The sequence below is a fragment of the Pteropus vampyrus genome, unplaced genomic scaffold (genome assembly GCF_000151845.1).
Source record: "Pteropus vampyrus isolate Shadow unplaced genomic scaffold, Pvam_2.0 Scaffold83, whole genome shotgun sequence".
Lineage (NCBI taxonomy): Eukaryota > Metazoa > Chordata > Mammalia > Chiroptera > Pteropodidae > Pteropus > Pteropus vampyrus.
Genome location: NW_011888864.1, coordinates 5,630,191 through 5,651,857, shown reverse-complemented (window position 1 = coordinate 5,651,857; position 21,667 = coordinate 5,630,191). Strand labels below are relative to the sequence as shown.

At 43.0% G+C, this 21,667-nt stretch overlaps 2 protein-coding genes and 1 long non-coding RNA gene across 11 annotated transcripts in view; 2 read left to right on the top strand and 1 right to left on the bottom strand.

Moving 5' to 3' along the window:
• Positions 1 to 546, top strand: part of PCCA (propionyl-CoA carboxylase alpha subunit) — a 352,647-nt gene extending 352,101 nt beyond the window's left edge. For all 4 annotated transcript variants that reach the window (XM_011363200.2, XM_011363198.2, XM_023532414.1 and 1 more), the window contains one exon: positions 202 to 546. In XM_011363200.2, the coding sequence (XP_011361502.1) occupies positions 202 to 270 (69 nt within the window). In that variant the 3' untranslated portion in view covers positions 271 to 546. The remainder of the gene's footprint in view (positions 1 to 201) is intronic.
• The window catches only part of GGACT (gamma-glutamylamine cyclotransferase), a 45,815-nt gene continuing 24,464 nt past the window's right edge, over positions 317 to 21,667 (bottom strand). For 4 of the 5 annotated variants that reach the window (XM_023532417.1, XM_011363204.2, XM_011363203.2 and 1 more), the window contains one exon: positions 317 to 2,699. In XM_023532417.1, coding sequence (XP_023388185.1) covers positions 2,221 to 2,685 — 465 coding nt within the window. In that variant the 5' untranslated portion in view covers positions 2,686 to 2,699 and the 3' untranslated portion in view covers positions 317 to 2,220. Of the gene's footprint in view, positions 2,700 to 14,200; positions 14,256 to 21,667 lie in introns of all 5 variants that reach the window. The other variant, XM_023532418.1, reaches the window with a different exon arrangement.
• LOC111741909 overlaps positions 2,713 to 21,667 on the top strand; it is a 24,677-nt gene continuing 5,722 nt past the window's right edge. Inside the window, exons 1-2 of one of the 2 annotated variants that reach the window (XR_002781120.1) lie at positions 2,713 to 4,978; positions 5,273 to 5,362. This is a non-coding gene — a long non-coding RNA (uncharacterized LOC111741909). The remainder of the gene's footprint in view (positions 4,979 to 5,272; positions 5,363 to 21,667) is intronic. The other variant, XR_002781119.1, reaches the window with a different exon arrangement.

The following is a 21,667-nucleotide window of genomic DNA, read 5'->3' as shown; positions in this document are numbered from 1 at the left end:
AGGTGGCGAGTCACAGCCTTCCAGGAGGACGTCCCAGGCATGAGGTCCCCTCTGACTGTGTGGGCCGAGTGTTCTACCTGTGCTCCAAAGCCTGCCAGGCTGTCTCTTCACTTCCAGAAATGGATGACGAGATTGCTCCCTCCTGGTATAATTAGTAATTCTTACTACCGCCCCCTCCCTTTTTTTTTTTTTAAATTCAAGGTGAAATCGGTGCATTGTAAAGCTGGGGACACAGTTGGAGAAGGAGATCTGCTCGTGGAACTGCAATGAAGTATTTATAGCCTTCCAATCATCACCCAATTTAATTAGCCATTTGTATTATTCTTCTTTCATACTCCATTTATTCAAGCGTTTTGCAGGAACACTCCTGTGCGGCAGATTTTACACGGTCATATTTATTCCACATATAGTCAAAACCAACATTCTGCCAAAAAATTACCAATGGAAATTTTTACTGACATAAATACTTGTACATATGATTTGTACTTCTGCTGTGAGATTTCCTAGTATCAAAATTAAATCAATAAAACTGAGCATTTGTCTAAATATTAGTTTGCCTTTTTGAATGAAGACAATGTACATAAGAGGCTACAGGCTGTGCCAGTAGACTTTAAATACTAGCATTTCATTGTGATCCTTTAAAAATTTATATAAATCCCAGCTCTTTGCCTTCAGTTTCATTAAATTAGCATTTGCCACCTTATAATCTTATTACCTACTTCTCCGGGTTGAGGACCTAACTCCCCGTTTGTGGTTATTTATAACTTCTTAAGCCCAGGCAGCACCAATGATTTGGGAAATCCCTTCTATGTGGCTCTAACGATTAAGTACCAGATCTGCTAGATCCCTCGGGGCATCACCTTAGGGGCGGCTGACTCACATGGTCCTCTCTCCCCCATCCCACAGGCTCTGCTCGGGGCTCCCTCACCCCAACTGTAGTAGGTGGGGCTGCCACAAGCCCATCAGCTGATACCCATCCTTGCCTTTTTGTGTTTTTGTGAAGTAGGTTTCCAATTAAGAAAAAAAGGGCTAAAAATAATGATCATGTTTTTTGTGCCAGATGCAGTTAGCGATCATAGTCTACCATTAAGTTGAAGAGTTAAGTGAGCTCTCCCAATGGAGAATGAGGTTACTAAGGATCAGCAGCTGCATTTTCATTTGGTTCTGAAATTCTTGGAATACATTTCATACTTTGCTGGTAAGTAAGCAGAGGCAGAATCGTGCACTGATTTGAATCTACGCTGACAGATCATCAGATGGAGGTGGGTAGTAATTGGTACTTCGTGCCTTGCTAAAATTATTTTAAGTGCTGTTTGTATTTGGAAGCTAAGCTTTCTGTCAAGCCTGAAGAACAAATTACTAATATGTTGGTTCTTCTCCGAAAGGCCCACCCCCAAATGCTGCTCCCTTCGGGAGGCAGGAACAGTGCCTTGCTGCTGGGCCCTGGGCTTGGGTGAGCTTCCATCTGAAATCAGGGGTGTTCAGCTGTGTCTGCCAGCAAGTGGGCGCTCGTTATTTTGCTAGATTAGAATGAAAAGAACCTTCTAACTAAGTAGGCCCAAGAAAAGAGCCAAAAATAGCACCGACACTTTCATATTTGATTTCCTAAAACATCTAGTTTAATTTTAAATGGCCACTCTTTAATAAGTTTGATTTGAAAATTGTGAAGAATGATGTTATATATAACTCCAAAACTACTGTAAAATACAACATGTTTTTCCTGAGGTTTTTAAATTACGCTAAGCCAAGATCAGCTTAAATTTTTTTTATCTTGGTGCTACAGGTCAGAATCAATATAGTAGGGCTGAGAGAATCTAGCTGCAACACAAAGTCTTTACATTCATTTTAAATGTTATCTTCAGATTAAAGCAAAGCAAAAATAAAAAAAAAGTACGATAACATGAGTTCTTGAAATGTCATTTAGGGGAATTAAAATCCTAAATTTTTCTTATCCGGTACATTCAAGCCCATGATGCTCTTTAAACAGCAAGGAATAAAGCAGTATCGGACAGATAGACCTCAGGGCACAATCTTGTTATCAGTGTGTCAAAATTATTTGGGAAATTGGCTGCCACTACAAAAGAGATTATTTCTTTTTCCACAGATTGAGTTCTACAAATGTTTGTTTCAAAGGGCACTATTATGCTTCTGCATTCAGTGAGTGCAGACCAAGCTGAGGTAATCTTATAATCATCAGGGTTCTATCATGCCTTGCACTTTTTATCTGTTTTCCCTTGGATTATAGCGAAGCCCGTGCTTCCCCTGAGAGTCGTAATTGTCGTAGTACGGGAGGTGGACCCACTCCGGCGGGTAGGTGGCTGTGCTATACACGAAGCACTGCACGGTCCTGTTGGCAGCGGGGGTCTCGCTGGGGACGCTGTGTGCGCCTTCGAGGACCACGACCCTCACTGAGGTGCGCTGGTACATGTCTGGGCAGCCTTCGAACTCGTCGAGGAAGCGCAGCATCTGCTCGTCCACAGCGTAGATCTCCCCGACCACACAGTGGCCGTGCCCTGGGAGGTTCAGCAGGTACGGAATGTTATGCTCTCCGGCGATCACCAAGGGGTAGGGCTCCACCGTGTGGCCCCGGCCCTGGAAGGTCGCACAGCCATTGGTGTCATCCAGCAGGACTTTGTGGTTGGGCTGGCCTTGCTTCAGTGTCCCGTATACAAACACGTGGGCCATGCTGGCCAGAGATGCTGCAAAGGAGAAAGGAAGCAGGACTGGTAAGAATTACACGTGTCAGAGAAACGAGAGAGAGCTCTTGGTCTCGGTCGCGGTTGGAAACCTCGCCTGTGAGGGCCAGACGGTAAACATTTCGGGTTCGTGCTCCAGCAGCAGCTCTCAAGCCCACACAACCCAGAGTCTGCTACTTGACCATCCCACGGTGGGCTCTGAGGTTCCAGAAAACATCAGCACCCTTTACAGTCACTTTCTGGAGAAAAGGCACTTATTTTGAGAACATACTTGTTGGATGGAGACAACCTGTCTTGGGAGCAAGCCCAAAGAACTGCTGTTTTTCTGAACAGTTCTCAATCTCTTTAAAAGGACTTTAAAAATTACACAATAAATACTTGTTATAGAAAAAACACATAATGAGAAGTAAATATAAAGATATAACGTGTGCATCTGTGTGTGTGAATAGAATATCCACCTGTAATGGGCTACGAGAGAGAATTCAGGTTTTAGTACTCAATTTACATTCTAGTCCTGGCAGTATGACCCAGCAAACCTTTAACAACTGTACTTTTTTCAAGGTCCTAGAGGGTAATGATGCTTCCCTGTGACTTACTGTGACTCACCACAGTGACTTTGGCTCCAGTGTGAAGGTAAATATTTACTGCCTACCTGGGTCTGGGCCACAGATTGTTACGTAATCAAAAAAAAAAAAGTGGTTTTTGTAAAAGTGACTCAAACAGAAATGGAAATCAAAGTTGAGCAGGGGTGGGCGGCTCTTCAAAGCCTGGCATTTCACTGCCCTACTTGCCCAGTGCTGTGTAATGATGGCAGGTTTCCTCAAGACAGGCTTTGGAAATGAGACACCCTGGGCAGGAAAACAAAAGATGTGTCCACTTGCCAGCGGCAGCCCACAACCAACCAGAAACACCTGGAGGGTGACACCCCCTGGACACCAATCACTGCCAGTGACCCTTGAAGAAGTGACACTTAATTTATCAGTCTTCCACTTTCTTCTCAGCAAACAAAGGCTAGTCTATGGGTTTTAGCCACCTCGCTTCTTCATGGCGTCTGGGGAGGATGGTGGTCTCAACAGACCAACGCATCTGCCTACCTGTGCCCACCCCATTCCCTCTGCCGCCCTGGTCTCTGTCACCGGCCCGTGGAATGTCAAGAGTTCCATGGGTTTCAGGCAAACTGTACTTGGAAAGGCTTGGCCCTGTATACAAACCGTGGCACATACATTGGGACACCTTGAGCAGGACGGGCACATGACAGGAGCTCTAGGTCTGGTTACTCTGACAAGGGTGGAAGGATAGGTTAGAGTTCTGGGACTTAAAGGGGACGCATGCTTCATGTATGAAAGTCAAGATGTGAATCAAGGAGAGCCTGGAACTGGAGGTGCAGAGAGAGAGGAGGAAGACCCAGGCGCTTTGGAGCTGCAGGTGGTAGGACAGCTGCTGGAGGAACAGGGAGGAGCGGTGCGCCTGGGAGGATGGGAGGCCTGAAAGGACAGACGTACAGGTCGTCAGGAAAGAACCTTGGGCCTGCTCACAGGAGAGCCACAGGGACAGCGTGGGCTGTTTACAGAGGTGGGCTGGGGAATGATCCAGAGAAATGAGTGCCAAGAAGATGGCGGATTTGCAGCAGCCCTGGAGCCAGATACTTGGAAAGCGCCGTCCCCAACATGTCTCCCACACTTGCATCCTGTCTTCTAGAATGATTTGTCAACAACGCCTGCAAGTTGTGCCCAGGATCCAAAGTTTCTCACCCTCACCCAAGGACTGTCCGTCTCCTCAATGCCCACTGGGCCTTCTCCGTTCCCTCTGGTCCAGTCCTGGTCAATCTTGGCTACAAACTCCACGACTTTCCCTGTTGGTGTCAGCTTTCGCCCCTCATCTCCCTCCAGCCACCCCTGGAACGAACCCCACTGATGCCTGCCCACGCTGGGGCCTCTGCAGTCACTACGGCCTCCCCCACTTGGCTCGTGCACCTTCTCAGAAGCCTCCCTGAGCTGCCGACCTGAAGCAGCACCCACCAGCCCCTCAGTCCCATCACATCACCCTGATTTATTCTCTTTATGGCACATGTTCTCCAGATCACTGCTCGTCTTGTTTGCCACCAGAATGTGAAGAGGTGGAAGGGAACGTGGAAACCATCTACGGAGCTGCATCTGAGGTTGGTGAGGACTAAGGCTGCACAGCTGGGCAAAACCAGTCAAAACTGGAGACCCGCCATCCTCATCACTGGTGGCCTATCGTTTCCCCCTTTGGTTGTTTTTTAAAAGTAACGTGTCCATCATGTAAGTCAAATAGCTTTACATGAAAAACGAAATTCCCTACCCTTTTCCACTTCCTTTTAAGGCAATCTTTTAACTGTGGCATTTGGTACTTATCTCCATATTGTTGGTTACTTATACTTCTACTTGTTGATGTTTTAAATTATGTCTTGCCTTTGTACCCCCGAAGCAGGTGAGCATAGTGGTTTAAAACACAGACTTTACAATCAACTTGACTGGGTTGAAATCCTGGCTCTACTAGTTTTAACTGTGAGACTTTAGACAAACAATTTTACCTCTCTGCCTTGGTTTCCTCAGCTGTAAAAGGAAGTAATGACAGCAACCTGCTCCGGAGGATCGTTGTGATGGCTGCATGAGTTAATGCACACGGACAGTCCTGCCCATTTGGTAAGCCTGCATTCCATGTCTGTGGGGTTGTTATTGCTGTGGAAGCCCTCCATACCCATGCCCCCAATACATGTGCACCCGCTCTGCCCCACATTCCTCCAATAGGCTCAAATTCTGGTCAAATCCATATTCAGCATCAGAACTGTATAAACACTGTTCTCAGATAAGGCACAAAGTGTACTATGATTAATTTCCTTTCTTGGACAACTTTTGTTTTTCTTGGAAAAGCTGCTTCAGCTTTTTTTTCCTGCCCTTTGCTCAAGTTTCTCTGACAGTAATGTAGCCTCACATTCTCTCCAAGCACTGTAAGAATCCTTTCAGCCCTGACCACCCACTGGTTCCGTTTCTCCCTGGAGCCTTCATTCTGCTTCAGCCTGTGTCTATGGTACTACTGCTGTTCGGGGTGTCCCTCTATGCCATCCAGGGCTTCCCTGAGCTCTAGACGTCCCTGGGTCCCATGGCACCGTCTTGGTTGACTCCCTCATTTTACTGAGGCTGTTTCCCACCCTCAATTACCAGTGTGGCTGCGTAAAGAATTCTAATTTCCTTCACAACTTTAAAGGCATTTCTTCTTTGTCTCCTAATTTCTCAAGTTCTTGCAGAGAAGTCCATTGCCACCGGCATCCAGTCTTTCGTACAGGACTTGTGCTTCTCTCTCTGGAGGCTCTTAAGGTCTTTCCTTTCTCCCTTAAATCCTGAGATTCTATAATGATGTGTCTTCACGTGGAGGTTTTGTTTTTGTTTTTGTTTGTTTTTTTTTCATTCGTTGTGCTGCAAATTTTCATCTGAAAATTCATTATCTTGGATAGTGGAGAATTCTCTTTGTTCTCCCTCTGGATCTCCAGTACTCAGATGTTGCATATCCTGGGTTAATCTTCATTTTCCTCTTTATAGTCTACTTTTATCTTCCAGTTCTTCTCAATATTAAAATATTTTTGCCATCATATTTATTTCCAGGATCTTCTTCTTGTTTTCCATTTTCTTAGCATCCTATTCTTTCACAACATAGTACCATCTCTCATCTTTGCGAAGATTTTATCATGAGTTTTTTTAAGTTTTCATCTTTCCTTGCATTGCCTCTGTTCCTCCCAAATTCCTCTTTTCTCTTTGTTTCGGTGTGTTTCTTTAAAAGTTTTTCTTCAAAGGTCTCATAATCCTTGCCTGGCCTTCCTGAAATGTGAGATACTATATAGGAAACTGAAGCTCCATGTGAGGGAGTCTGGTGGTTGGCAGGACTTGTGTAGGGGCTCTAGGGACAGGTTTTGAGGGGCCCGAGATAACAGAATCTGTATACATATATGGACATTCCCTTAATCCCCATTTTCAGGATGCTCCCTTACCCCCACCGTCAGCTGGGCCTAGTGTTCCCAATACTAAGCCTCTTGCTAAGCCCCTTTGGGCAGTAACCCACCCGTCCTCTGCTGGGCAGAGGGGAGAAGGGGTCTCTGCTCCCAGTACAGAATTTCATCCTCTCCTCTCTGCTCCTACTGTTTTTCACACCTATGGCCCACGAGTCTGGAGCTTCTCTGATATTCTGGGCACAAGTTGGCTAGCTTCTCGCTGGCTTCTGACCATATAGGGACAAAGGTTCTGGTTTCTCCAGGCCGCTAAGTCAGTTGCCACTCATTTGTGTTTTCTATCTTCCAGAATTTTATTGCCCTTTCCCATCTTTTGTCTTTCTAGGACATTGGAGTGGCATTTAGCAGGGAAAGAAGTGGTGGTTCAGGAGCTTCTTGCCTCTTTAGAGGAATGGCAAGAAGAGTTTATGAGGGTACAGTTGACTTGAGTGTGGTTTAGGTCACCAGGAGAAAGCTGGTTAAGGTAGCAACAGCACATACTGGAGAGGGCTGGAGTGGGCTGAAGGGGTCAGGCAGAGGGTGGGGGACATAGAGGAGTACGCTTGCAGAAGGAGACTCCCTTCTGCCAGGCAGGAGCGGAAGGGGGAAACCAGGCAGCAATTCCAGGAGAAGAAAAGCCCAGTGGTGAGAACAGGGTACACAAGGAATGAGACATCCCCCTGCCGTCTGTGAAGGTTAAAGAGAGACAGACTCATCAACCAGTGGCTTCAAACAAATGTGGAGTAAGGAAAGAGTGGGCGAGAGTTCACCAAGACCATGGTACAGGGGACCTGCCTTAGAAGGGCCAGAAGGTATGTTCATGTTGGACTGCCTGGCCTTTCCCTAAAATAGGGTGATGTCATCAGTTTGGGATGGGGGGAATGCCACCAGGGGTAAAGACTTGCAAAATGGAAAGAGGTTTAAAACAGGCCTACTGGGAAAAGCCTGGGCTTTGGCTTAAGAGCTGTAGGGTGACAGTATAGAGCAGGTTCTCAGCAAAGGATGCTTGCTTTTACTACTCGAGGGATTCAGTTGCAAAGCCAGAGAAGAAATATTTTGTCTAAGCACGATAGCGGGCTTAGGGAAAGAGGTAGGAGGACAAGAAATTGTGATCAGAGAGGCTTGTGGAGGATGGCATTTCTGAAGTGGGCTGATTAATTCCCAGCCATGACCAGGTTCAAGGGCAGTGGCGCTTAGCAGCAGCTTTGGGTCCCCTGGGGGCTCTGTCACAGCACCACTGAGTGTTACCTGAGTGCCCCTGGCTATGCTAAGTGCTATGTGTCACCTCAGCTCACCGAATCCTTGACACTCTGTAAGAGAGGTGGTGCTAGTTTCCTTATCTGTTAAATGGGGATAAATCAGGTGGCTTAGGTGAGGGTACCAGGCACAGAGCTCCCGTGGGACAGCACCAAGAACTGGACCTAGGTGTGTTGAACTCCGAAAGCCTCTGTGGCTCTGCTATAAAGTCCGACCCCAAGACCAAGTGGAGGTGACCCTATCAAGTACAGCCTAGAATTCAGATTCTGTAGTGGCAGCAATGGTTTGTAAAGGACCCTACCTCCCTATAGTCTTTTTTTTCCCTACTTCATGTCACATTCCCTTCTCGCCTGAATGAGTTTTATTTGATAAACCGATTCCTTCTCTATATTCTTTTATTTTTGGATTAAAATTTCGTGATGAAATACACAAAACATGAAATTTACCATCTTAAACATTTTCCATTAAAAAATTTTTTTCAATTACAGTCGATATACAATATTATTAGTTTCAGGAATATAACATAGTGATTAGACATTTATATACCTTATATAGCAATCACCCCAATAAGTCTAGTACCCATCTGACACCATCCGTAGTTACTACAATATTATTGACTATATTCCCTTTGGTGTACTTTACATCCCCATGACTGGTTTTATAACTGACAATGGGCATATCTTGATCCCTTCCCTTTAGCATTTCTTGTAATACTGGTTTGGTGGTGATGAACTCTAGTGTTTTCTTGTCTGTGAAACTCTCTCTCTCCTACAATTTTAAATGATATCTTCGCTGGGTAATTTTGGTTGTAGGTCTTTGCTTTCCATTAATTTGGATGTTTTGTGCCAATCCCTTCTGGCCTGCATCGTTTCCTTTGAAAAATCAGCTGACAGTCTTATGGAAGCTCCCTTGTAGGTAACTGCTTTTCTCTTGCGACTTTTAAAATTTTTTTGCTTTCAACCTTTGGCATTTTAATTATGATGTATGGTGTGGGCCTCTTTGGGTTCACCTTGTTTGGGACTCTGCATTTCCGGGACAATGTCTATTTCCTTCTCCAGGTAAGGGAAGTTTTCAGTCCCTTACTTCCTCTTTTTCCTTCTTGTACCCCTACGATGTTGTCCCAGAGATCTCATAAAGTATCCTCATTTAAATTTTTTTTTTTTTTTTTTTTGCTGTTCTGATTGGGTGTTTTCTGCTACCTTGTCTTCCAGATCACTGATTTGATCCTCTGCTTCATCTAATCTCTTGATGATTCCCTCTAACGTGTTCATTTTAGTTATTGTACTCTTCAATTCTGACTGGTTCTTTTTTTATGGTTTCCATCTCTTTGTAGAGGTTTTCACTAAGTTAATCTATTCTTCCCCTAAGTTCACTGAGCATTCTTATAACCATTGTTTCGAACTCTGTATCTGGTAGACTGCTTGCCTCCATTTCATTTAGTTCTTTAGCTGGAGTTTTCTCTCATTCTTTCATTTGTGACATGTTTCTTTCTCATTTTGGCTGCCTCTCTGTGTTTGCTTTCTATGTATTAGGTAGATCTGCTACATCTCCTAGTCTTGGTAGAGTGGCCTTATGTAGTAGGTACTCTGTGAGGCCCACTGATGGTGTCTCCCTGTTCACCTGAGCCAGGTGCTCCAGGAGTTTCCCTTGTGTGGGTTGTGTGTGCTTTTCTGTTGTAGCTGAGCTTTGATTTTTGTTGGCATATCGGTGGATAGGACTGACTCAGGCTAACTGGCCATGAAGGCTGGTTGTGACTACAGCAGAAAAGCTGTTGTGCAGGGGCTGACCCTATGGAGCAACAGTTGCTTTAGTGGAGCTCTGGGGTCAGCCAGGTCTGCTCTTCAGGTATGCTGTTTATGGAGCTGGTTGGTTGGTGCTCTGCTGCGGTCTGAAGCTGGCCACTAGGTGTGTTGGTTCTGGAGCCTCTTGGGAGGGGCTCTGGTGTAGGCCAAGGTTAGCAACCATTTGTCCCTGGCTTGGAGCCACAAAATGAACTGCAGTTGGTTGCCACTTGTACTGGACTTGTGGTCCTTTGGTGGGCACCAAAAGGGGTGCTGAGGCCAGCCACCACTTGTGCCAGGTTTGTTGCTGCTTAGTTGAAGCTAAGCCAACACTGGCTGCAGCTTATGACAGGCTTGGGGCTACCTGATGTGAGTTACAATGCAAGTTGAGACTGGTCATGACTTGTGCCAGGCTTAGGACCATTTAGTAAGAGGTACAAGGCACACTGAAGCCAGCCGCTACTTGTTTGGGGTTTGTGGACCTTTGCAAGAGTTTAGCAAAGTCCACAGTGTAAGCCAAGGCAGGCCACTAGTGTGGAGAAGCCACTGGAAGTGGCTCAGCCTGGGTGGGGTCTCAAAGGAATCACCAGGGCATGGCGAATGGTTAGGTGGTTTAAAGGAGAGTTCAGATTTGGTGCCTACCTGCACCTACCAGTACTTCTATCCCTGGAGACTGCTGCTCTGACCTCTGCCCCTCCAGCCCTCACCTTGAAGGTAGTTAATTCAGTTCCTCCCCATTATGTCCTTGACACTTTTTCAGCTGCTGCCTGTGCTGCGGCCCAGAGTGAATGAGTTTGTGAGCAAGCGAGTCCCTGCACAGGCCCCTAAGGAAAACAGCTGGGATTCCAGCAGTCCTCCGTCTCACTCGGACACAATCCTCACAGAATTTTACAGCCAGATATTATGGGACTCCTCTTTTCTGGCACTGGGCCCCAGTTGGGGAGCCAGGTGTGGGGCTGGGACCTCTTCCTCAGGGCAAACCTCCACAGCCAAGATTGCCCTCCTGATTCTTAATTGTGGGTGTGGGACTTGCTTATTCCATGTCTCCACCTTCCTACCAGTCTCGTCCTGACTTTCTTTATACCCTTGGTTATAGGACTTCTATTCAGCTAGTCTTCAGATGGTACTCAATGATGGTGGTTCTATAATTTAGTAGTAACTCTGATGTAGTCATGGGAGGAGGCAAGCACAGGATTCACCTGCTTTGTGACTTTGACTAGAAGTCTCTATCTTAACCATTTTTAAGTATATACTTAGGTAGAATTTCAGAAATTCAGACAACTTTTTTTCAGTAATGTTAAGTTTATTCACATTGTTATGTAACCATCACCACCATCCATCTCCAGAACTCTTTTCATTCTGCAAAACTGAAACTCTGTACCCATTAAATAGTAACTTCCCATTTCCTCCTCCCCAGGCAACCCCTTATACTGTTTCTATGAGTTTGACTACTTCAGTACCTCACATAAGTGAAATTATACAGATTTGTCTTTTTGTGGCTAGCTTATTTCATTTAGCATAATATCCTTGAGGTTCATCCATGTTGTAGCATGTGACAGTTTCTTTCCTAAATTATTTAAGGCTAAGTAATATTCCATTGTATGTATATACTACATTTTGTTCATCTATCCATCAATGGACATTTGGGTTGCTTCCATCTATTACACATAATGCTACCATGAACATGAATGTAGAAATAATCTTCAGTCCCCTGCTTTCAATTATTTTTTGGGGTTTACCCAGAAATGGGGTTGCTAGATCATATATTTAATGTTTCTATACTGTTTTCCATAGTGGCTGCACATTCTTACCTTACATTCTTACCTACAGTGCACAAGGGTTAGAATTTCTCCACATCCTTGACAGCATATATTTCTTGTTTTGCTTTGAAAATGGCTATCCTAACTGGTGTGAGGGGATAATATATCATTGTGGTTTTAATTTGCATTTCTATAATGATTAATGATGGTGAGCATGTGCTTACTGGCCATTTGTATATCTTCTTTGGAGATATGTCTATTCAAGTTCTTTGCTCCCTTTTTGATTAGATTGTTTTTTCATTGATGAGCTTTAGGTGTTCTCTATATCTTCTGGATATTAACCTCTTATCAGGTATACGATTTAAAATATTTCTTCCCATGCTGTAGGTTGCCTTTTTACTCTACTGATTGTATTCTTTGATGCATGGAAGTTTATAATTTTGATGTCATTAGATTTTCTTTCTTTTGTTGCTAATGGTTTGGTGTCATACTAAGAAATCAGTGCCAAATCTAATGCCATGAAGCTTTTGCCCAGTGTTTTCTCTTAAGCTTTATAGCCTTAGCTGTTAATGTTTAGGTCTTTGTTCTGTTTTGAGTTAATTTTTGTACTTGGTGTAAAGTAAGGGTTCAACTTCATTCTTTTGCATATGGACACTGAGTTTTCCAAATGTTGAAAAGACTCTTTCCCCCTATTGTCCTTGGCACCTTAGTTAGAAATCATTTGACCATATGTCCAAGGGTTTATTTCTGGGCCATTGTCTTCTATTGATCTATTTATGTCTTTATGTTAGTACCGCACTGTTGTGATTGCTGTAGTTTTGAAATTAGGAAGTATGAGACCTCCAACTTTGTTTTCAAGATTGCTTTGCTTATTTGAGGTCCCTTAAAATTCAATATGAATTTCAGGATGGATTTTTTTTTTTCTATTTCTGCAAAAAAAAAAAAAAAAAGCATTTGGGAATTATAAGAATTGCATTAAATCTGTAGATTGCTTTCGGTAGTATTGACATCTTAAGTCTTCCAAACCATGAACATGAAATGTGTTTCCACTTATTTAATTTCTTTCAACAATGTTTTGTAGTTTTCAATATACAAGTCTTTCACTTCCTTGGTTAAGTTTATTCCTAAATATTTTATTCTTCTTGGAGTGTTCATTGTTAGTGTATAGAAATGAAATTGCTTTCGGATCCTGCAACTTTGCTGAATTCATTTATTAGTTCTAACAGTTTTCTTGTGGAAATGTTTGTTAGGGTTTCTATATATGAGATCATGTGAACAGAAATTTTACTTTCTCCTTTCCAATTTGGATCTTTTATTTTTCTTGCCTGATTTTTCCAGGTATGACTTCTAGAACTGTATTGAATTAAAGTGGTAAAAGCAAACATCCTTGTTTTGTTCCTGATCTTAGAGGAAAAGATCTGTCCCTCACCATTGAGTATGATGCTAACTGTGGGCTTTTTCTATATGGACTTTATGTTGAGGTATTTACCATGAAATGGTGCTGAATCTCGTCATATTTTTTCTGTATCAATTGTGATGACTGTGTGCTTTTCCCCTTCATCCTGTTAATGCAGTGTGTTACACTATTTTCCTATGTCGAACCATTCTTGCATCCAAAGAATAAATCTTACTTGGTCATGGCACGTAATCCTTTTTGTTAAATTTTGCTAGTATTTTATTTAAATTTTTACATCAATTTTCATCAGTGTTATGAGTCTATAGTGTTCTTATAGTGTTTTTGTCTGGCTTTTGTATAAGGGTAATGCTGGCCTCATTTAATGAGTTTGGAAGTGTTCCCTCATCAAGTTTTGAGAAGAATCTGAGGAAGATTGGTGTTGATTCTCTTGTTTGGTAGAATTCACCAGTGAAGCCATCTAGTTTTGGGGTTTTCTTCATTGGGGGGTTTTTGATTACTGAGTCAATCTATTTACTAGTTATAGATCTGTTGAGATTTTCTATTTCATCATGATTGAGTCTTGGAAATTTGTATGTTTCTAGGAATTTATCCATTTCATCTAGGTTATCCAATTTGTTGGCATTCAGTTGTTTGAAGTATTCTCTTATCCTTTTTATTGCTGTAAACTGGGTTTTCAGCATTTTATAAATGGACGTGTAAAGACGCAATGCATAAGTGTAAAATGCATTGTGGCACAAAGAATGGCCTGAATCAAATTCCCATCTCCACTTAGCAACTGTGGGTCAGGCCTCAGCAACCCATGAATATCAATTCCCTCTTCCCCTTGACTCTGTTCCCTACCTCAACTACTTTATCAAGACCTTATAAAAATATCTGCTAACTTATATTCTTCTCAATAAAGCCCCTTAAATAAAAGGAATATTCTCCATAGTAAATAGAAGAGGGAATCAAACTGTTGTGGCCGTAATGATTTTTCAGAGCTAAGAATACCTGGGAAGGTGATATTACATAGAAATGATCATGGTTAGGCCATAGGATGTTAATTCCAAGTCCGTAAAAAAAATAAGTTCAGTAACTTTCTTCTACAGAAGAGGATAGCTTGTTTCCATAAAAGAAAACCAACAATAAACTTTCTAGCAAATAATGGAGCCTGCTAAAATGACCAAATTATATTTTACATTTTATCTGCTGAACTGTATCCTTTATAAAATTAGTTTGAGAATAATATTTATGTAATAAAAATTAACATTCTGCATTTCTGGCTCCTTTCACAAGAAAAACATTACCTTTCTGATTGTGTTTTGAACAACACACACAGATCCTTCAGGAAGAAACTCATCCCTGTGGGGATTGAGAAAGGATCAGAGTTAAGCACTGAAACAAGCAATTAATTCCCATTAGAGGATTAAGGCACTCATGTTCACTTTGAATCAGAAAAATGAATTGTGAATAAAATCATGTACAACCAAGAGGTTACTTGTCAAAGTTAATAAATTAGAGAACTGAAGGGCAAACTGGAATGCACAGAAGTTGAGCAGCAAAGATACTGGTGGTGTTTGTATTCATGGGACAAGATCTGCTGTTCTCAAGACGCCTTAGCAGTGTGCTGAGGGGCACGGCTTCTGCTACAGGATGCTGTCCTTACTCCAACAGATGTACTCTGTGAACAGAAGTCTAAAAGCATTTTCTGTTTTGTCACCATCCCCATGCATGGATTTCCCTACAGTATCTTACTATTAATATACAGAATCAATGAAAGAGACACATGAGTTATTAACATGCAATTTGTTGCATTTTACTTTTGGGTTTTAGAGCCAATTCTAAATGAACTCAAGCAACATCTCTGTTAACCTATAAAGAATTGAGGGGGTGATCACTGCTGTGGTCTGGACTTAGTCACCCTCCACTCGGGAAACAAAAAGCCGAACCCTCGTCCCAAACCCAAATGGCTGAGAATAATGTGGCCATCAGGGGTCAGCAAGGAGCTGGAACAAGCTCAGTTTCAAAAAAAGTTTTACTTCAGCAAAATTTGGCTAGTTTAACACTATCGACATTTAAGAAAACAAAAACATTCATAGAAATGTCCATCTGGCCTGACACTGCTTGCAATGCCTGTCACTTATTCAGCAGTTTTCTTTCTTGAAACACTATAGTTTCATATTTCATCACTTAAGCAAAAATTGAAAGTGCTCATGAGTCCTACACATATTTGTTAGATTTTTCCTGTTTGATATTTTTCTTAGCCACCTGGTGGTAAGAGTATAAAAAGTAGGATTTAAGAGTTTATTATGCTGGTTTACAAATTAGAACTAATACACATGCCTAGACCACATTTAGAAACACACACACCAGGTAAACCAAACAAAACACGAACATTTAACTCTTCTTAAACTTATTTGCAAAAGGATTTAAATTGACACAAGCTTCTAACATGAAAACCTTTTAAAAAAAGATGTCTCCATAAAATTATTCATTCTGTATTAAACTTTAATGATACAAAGAAATGTTAGTAAAATCTGTATGCCATCCCTACAAACTGTTTTCTCTGAGTGATAAAACATCAAGCCACTAACAATGCTTACTGCCTGTTAAGACTGCTTTAGAAGAGACAGGTGAAATGACTGGATTTGGGTCGCACGAAATGAATGCCTCTGGGGAGCTGAGCTGGCTCTGCCATGTGATCAGCGCTGGTTGGACAATGAACTTTTTCAGAACCAGAAACGCCTGCCCCAAAGAACTGCCAGGGAAACTCTTCCTTTCCATTTGCTGTATAAATTAGCATTCATTGTTCAACTTCTTATATCAAGGTTGGCTCCAGTGGAACTAAGGCCCCAATAAATTCATGAGGGGCACCCTGTCACAATCAAGGACCAGTTTCAGTGAAGCCAACTTCTGTCCTAGTCCTTACTTGGCCACCAGTAGCCACAATGGGCAGCGGCCTTTTAGCAAATGCAGACGTTACTAAGTGTGGACAAATATTAGTAAAAAGCACATGTAATCTTGTACATGACTACTCTAAAGAGGATTTTTCTTATTTTAATAGAAACTTCTCATCTTGAGTAGCCACTTCTCTCCCTACTGTAACATTATTTTCCCTTGAGAAAATGCCTGAGTGTCTGATATAGTTACACATTAATTCCTCAGAAGTTTCTTAGAACTGTAGGAAACAGGTGAAAAAACAAAATCCCTTGAACTTTAAACTGGAGCTCGGCCTGCGAGCATGAAGTGCTTTAAGGTCATGTCACTCTCTCCTCAGAGTGGCTGGTGGGCAATGTGCCAGGAAGGTCTCGGGCGCATCCTGTGGGCTCTTTGATGCTTTTATTCCCTCACTAGTTTCTTTATAGCAATGACAAGGGCTTCCTGCCCAGCCAACCCCACTGAATACCCCGCGAACATTTATGGCAAAATATCTTTCTTACTTTAACCAAGCAGCTCGGGTGAAATGACCGTGCCTTTGAAATCAAGATGTTAGGGTCTCCACTCACAGTCACTCCTTCAAACAGGCACTCCATGGTCCCTGATGTCACACTAGATCCTCTGAAAGCTGCCTTAGCAGACATTCTGTGGGGTTTTGCTCTTTGGCCGACCACTTTAATGACAACTATGTTGCCATCTTTAAAACATACAGTGACCAACAAGGGAAACATGACCGAACTCCTAGTCCTACTCGAAGTCTGGAAAGAACAGCAGGAAAATCCCCAAACACAGACTCAGGGAAAGGGCTTTATGGAAATGGGAGAGAGGTAAACTGGCCAAGCCTGCCGAGGCCATGGCCCCAAATACCAAGCGCAGCTGGGAGCGGAGGTGCTGCCAGCCCCCCAGAGCTCCCAACAGGAGGCACAGAAAGCTCAGGAGGGGCCTGGAACTGCCAGCCAGAGCAGAATGTGGTGGAGACAGTACTCAGTGCCTGCCAATAGGTCTGATACCCAGGAAGAAGGTGCCAAAAGTCATCACAAAGAGCCCACCTGCCCTGTGGGCCTGGCTTTAGGCTCTACCTGTGAGCCCACCTGTGGCTCAGAGGGGAAAATATTGTATGTCCCCCTCCATGTTAAATGCTTCACTTACATTTTCAAGTTAACACTGAGCACAAAAAGATCTCCTCACTCCCTAGCATCTCCCCATTTTACAGACAGGGAAATTGAGGCAGAGATAATGTGATTTCCACAGATGGCTCAGTTAAAAGCAGCAGAGCAGATGTGCCTACCTTCATATCTCCTTCCTGTCCTGCAAAGGCTCCCCCCAGCTCTAGGAGCAGGGCACTCCTCACATTGCCTCCTGCCCTGAAACTAGAGAATGGAAACAACTTCTAGCTACCAAAGGGCCCCAGGCAGCTGGTGGCTTAGGCCACTGCCCCACACCAGGTTTCATTTACATCCTCATCTGTAAAATACCCACAGGCATTTTGTGAGCACACACCACTGCAGCCAGACTGGGGAGTCGGCACTCAAAAGCAGACACTGTCCTGGAATTCTTAATAATTTTATCTGAACTTGTGTAAGTGAAGTCTGATAGGACACCAGAGCATACTCGTGAGCAGAGGAGATCCATTCAGCCTCACTGGCACACACGGTTCTTGACGCCGCAGGAGCATGGAATCCTGGTGGACCCATGATGGGTGGGACTCAGCGAGACTCAGTGAGGACAAGGTAATGAGTTACATCTATGACTGGGTCAGCCAGGAGAGGCCACACTTTCCATTCCAAGCAGAACTTGCTATGAATGCAGGGCAAGGCAATGGAGTTCTAAGAAGAAACACTAACAAACAAGAAACTGTCTCTATCCTTCCTCATTTGGGGTACTTCCCCATTCCAGCCAACCACATACAGTGATAGTGATGACAGACGGCAAGGGCAACCCACCGAGGACCCTGGAGTTCCGTTCCTCTTAGTCCTTGCTCCATCATCAGGAGCTGAGGGTGGGAAGTGTTGGTAGAATGTGCACATGTCAAGAAGTGCAACAAATACAGTTGAAACAATTTTAAACAGTTTCCAGTTCTGGTAAGAACAAAATACATATGCATGTATAAGGTATGAGATATCATTTCTATGATTCCACATAGGAGTTAAATGCTATATTTGCATGCAACTCTTATCTGAGTTGCATTTAAATTTAAAATGGACACAGCACAATATAAAGATGAATGATAAACTAACTCAATGTTGAGAATTAAATATAACAGTAAAATATGTATAGTTAAAATAATAAAATAGCAACTAAAAACACCATGACAAATCAAGACAGAGAGACTGCAGAAGAAAAGGAAAAGCTTCATATTTTAGTGCCTTTTAATAGCAATCTTCTCCTGCTTTCTGAACAAGAGAGGCTGCATTTTCATTTTGCACTGTGTCCTGCCTAGAATCATTCTTTCTAAATTGTTTCTCAGACCATAAGCTCAAGTTCACATCTTCCATGCTATCCAGCACAGCTCAGTGCATACAGCAGACACTTAATACTTGCTGCAGTAAAGCAAGTGGTTATCCCCTCTCAGTCCAATTCCCAAAGAGGCCCTGAAGCCCTTCAGTCTTTTTGGAATTTCTCGACTCCTCATCATTACGAAACACAGGTTCAAATATTGCTCTGGGTGCAAATCTACAGGAATCACATCCAGTCCTGTGGCTCTGCCACCATCTCCTTCAGACATCCAGTCAGAAGCAAGGTCTAGGGAGAGCAAAGTGCCCTGGACTGTGAGACTGAGCTGGGACCAGTAGCTCCCTCCCTGCCCCCAGGCTCCCTGGGAGCAGGGCAGTGGTGGGCATCCATACACACTTACAGACATGAAATGTCATCTAGAACCTGCAGAACTAATCTTTAGGGACAGCAGTCAGGTCAGCGGGGGCAGAGGTGGGGGGTACTTTCTGAGAAGATAAAAATGTTATCTTTTGGGGGCAGTAGTTCCACGGGTGTATATGTTTGTCAAAATCACCAACCTGTGCACTTAATGTGTGAATTTTCTTGTAAATTATACCTCAAAGAAAGTTAATCTAAAATAAAGATTAAGTGAGATCATGGGAGGAAAGCAATTTGCAGGCCTCTTGGTCTGTAATTATCATCACCAGTTTATAGTCTTATCTGAGTTCAACATACTTCATAGTCCCTATCAACAGGAGCTCATTTTTATTTTTTATTTAAGATTTCCGCAAACATCCAAGTGTTTTTAAAGCATTTCTAAAACTGATTTGTGGTGGCCTCCCTTAATCACTTTCTGGAACCCAACATGCAATGACACCAGACAGACTTCTCCGTAAATGCTACCTGGGTTCCTGGAAGAGAAGCAACAGAAAGATAAAGCACCCCTCAGTGTGGTCAAGGGTGGAGCCACCTCGGAGGGACAGGGTCTATGATTAAGGATGGGCCTCATCAGCTGTCATTACCCACGCGGGGCCTGTCTGCACTGGCTGCTGACCAAGACTTCCAGACTCGGCTACTAAGAAATGCAGCAAATGCTTTGCTTTCTAGAATATTTTCATAAGCCTGCTCGAGGATAATGCAACTTTTTAACTCACTTGCTGGCAGTTGCTCAAAATATATTTTTTCTGCTTGGAGCGAGCCCGCTGGTTAAGGAGGAAGAGGCAAGAATCTTCGTCTTATCTCAATCTATAGTCCATTCTGCAGGGCATGGAAAGGGCCATTAGGTCTGGTTGAAGGCAGGTTACTCTACCTTGCATGCCTCCAAAAGGTAATGTTTTTTCTCTTGGCAACAACTCAGTTAAGTAATGAAGGGAAAGGGAATGACTATCCATCAGTGTATTGTTTAAAAGGTTTTGGGGTTTTTTTGGAAATATTTTAAGGCTACATTAACTTAAAATGGTTTTTATTTGACTGTTTAGCTTTCTTAGGTGAGAATGGGGAGTTTGGGAACACTAAGTTAGAAGCAGCACAGAATAATTACAAAATATCACACACCTTCTAGGTGGTCTAAAAAATATCCTAGAAAGAGAACATTATCTGTTTAAGCAACTCTTAGATAACCATTTTAGAAGTCAGGCCTACCCAAAAGTGATAAATAACATAGTTACAAATGCAGGTAAAGCCCCTGGCTAGGTCTGGGCCCATGGACCCAATATCTATCATGGCATTTCATAGCTTTGGGGGAACAAGTCTCCCAGAAGGAGCACTAGACAGAGAGCCAAGGGATCCGGGGTCAAAGTGAAGCTACTGCTGACCTCAGAGGGGTTGCCTTGCCCCGGAGAGACGCAGGTGTGCTGGGCTCAGCTCCCCCGGGACCCAGGATACACAAGAGAGCCAACCAGGGGCCTCCCCCAGTGACTTTGGAAAGAATGAATTAGCGAGAAGACTCTAGAAGATGACCGCCAAATACAACTGCTAGATGTAAATCTAAAAGCTTGCTGGACCACCACCTACACTACTACAAAAGGAACCCTGAGCACTACTCAGAAACCAGGGCACAGGCGGCCTCACCCACTGGTCTGTCTACTGCTCCCAGCCCAGCTCCCCTGCCAGCCCTACAGCCAGTTAAACACAATCAGGAACAATCCAAACTCCATTTCCCATGAGCTCGCGGGCTCTTGAATTCAGGACTCAACTCTTTGTTAACAATGACAGATTTACCTTCAGAATTACTTTTTTGCCAAGAATATTAAACAGTTTAAATTTTCTAAAAGAAGTTAGCTATCAGGTAGGTAGGAGGAATGCAAACCTAGAAAGTTAATTGCCTCCACTAGCACAACTAAAGAATCACCCCAAAACATGCACATGTATAACTCCATTTTTAAATGTTTTTTAAAAGAAGACTTTTTAAAAATAAAAACACAGAACTTAAAATTAGCCTGATGAGTTTTTTAATTACTTGTCCTAAAGTATTCAACTCCTTTCAGTGCTTTTCTAATTACTCCCAAGTAAAATTCAATTAAAATAACTGAGAAATTCGTGAAAATTCTGAATTACGAGAAGAGGAGTAGGAAAGGAAATTAAGGGCGTGTTACTGAACATGCCTTTAAATACCTTACATAAAGTGGGTCCATTTACTCACATTCCTAAACACACAGCTGCTCACTGCTGACAGCAATCAGAATCGAGTCCAAAACTTCTAGAAAAATGTGTTGGAGTGACAGGGGCTTTGAAGGAACTGGATGCACTGAACTAATTGAATCCAACCCTTTTATAGACTATACTCCCCCCGTCCCCCCCCCCCCAAAAAAAACTTCTCATTTTAAAAGCTACATTATGGCTGGGAGTGGCTGAAAGAAGCCAGAGGCTTGGAGGCCAAGCACTCCAATCTTCCTCAGGGTTCTCTAGTGTTTGGGGGTGGATCCTAGGACCTTAAGTATTACTAAAAAGCACAATTTGGTCTATACTTGGCTCTTAAAAAGCACTTAAAAGCCAACACACCATCCACTCAGGGAGAGCAAAATCTCTGTTAAAATGTAAAAATCTCTTTATTTGTAGTTACTGCTTTGTGGTTATCAGAGATGCTGCTATATTTAGTTTAAACAATTTTTCGAACTTATTCCAAAATCAACAGAATAGCTTTGTTTTCCAATTTGGGGCTTTTTTTTTTTTTAAGTTTACAGTGTTCTTTCAAACATGATAAAGAGCTGGTATTAACAGTCTGTTAATATCACAGGAGTTCCCCAAACGAGGAAAAAAGCGATTCTCCCCCGCCCCCACCCCAGAGGGCTATGCTTCACAAACCACCCAATATCTAAAGGTTAACTAAAGTCCTAGTTAAAACTCCGCAGCTCTTTACTGTCCTTCGAATGGGCCCCTAGGCTGTTGTCCAGTGTGAACCTGGT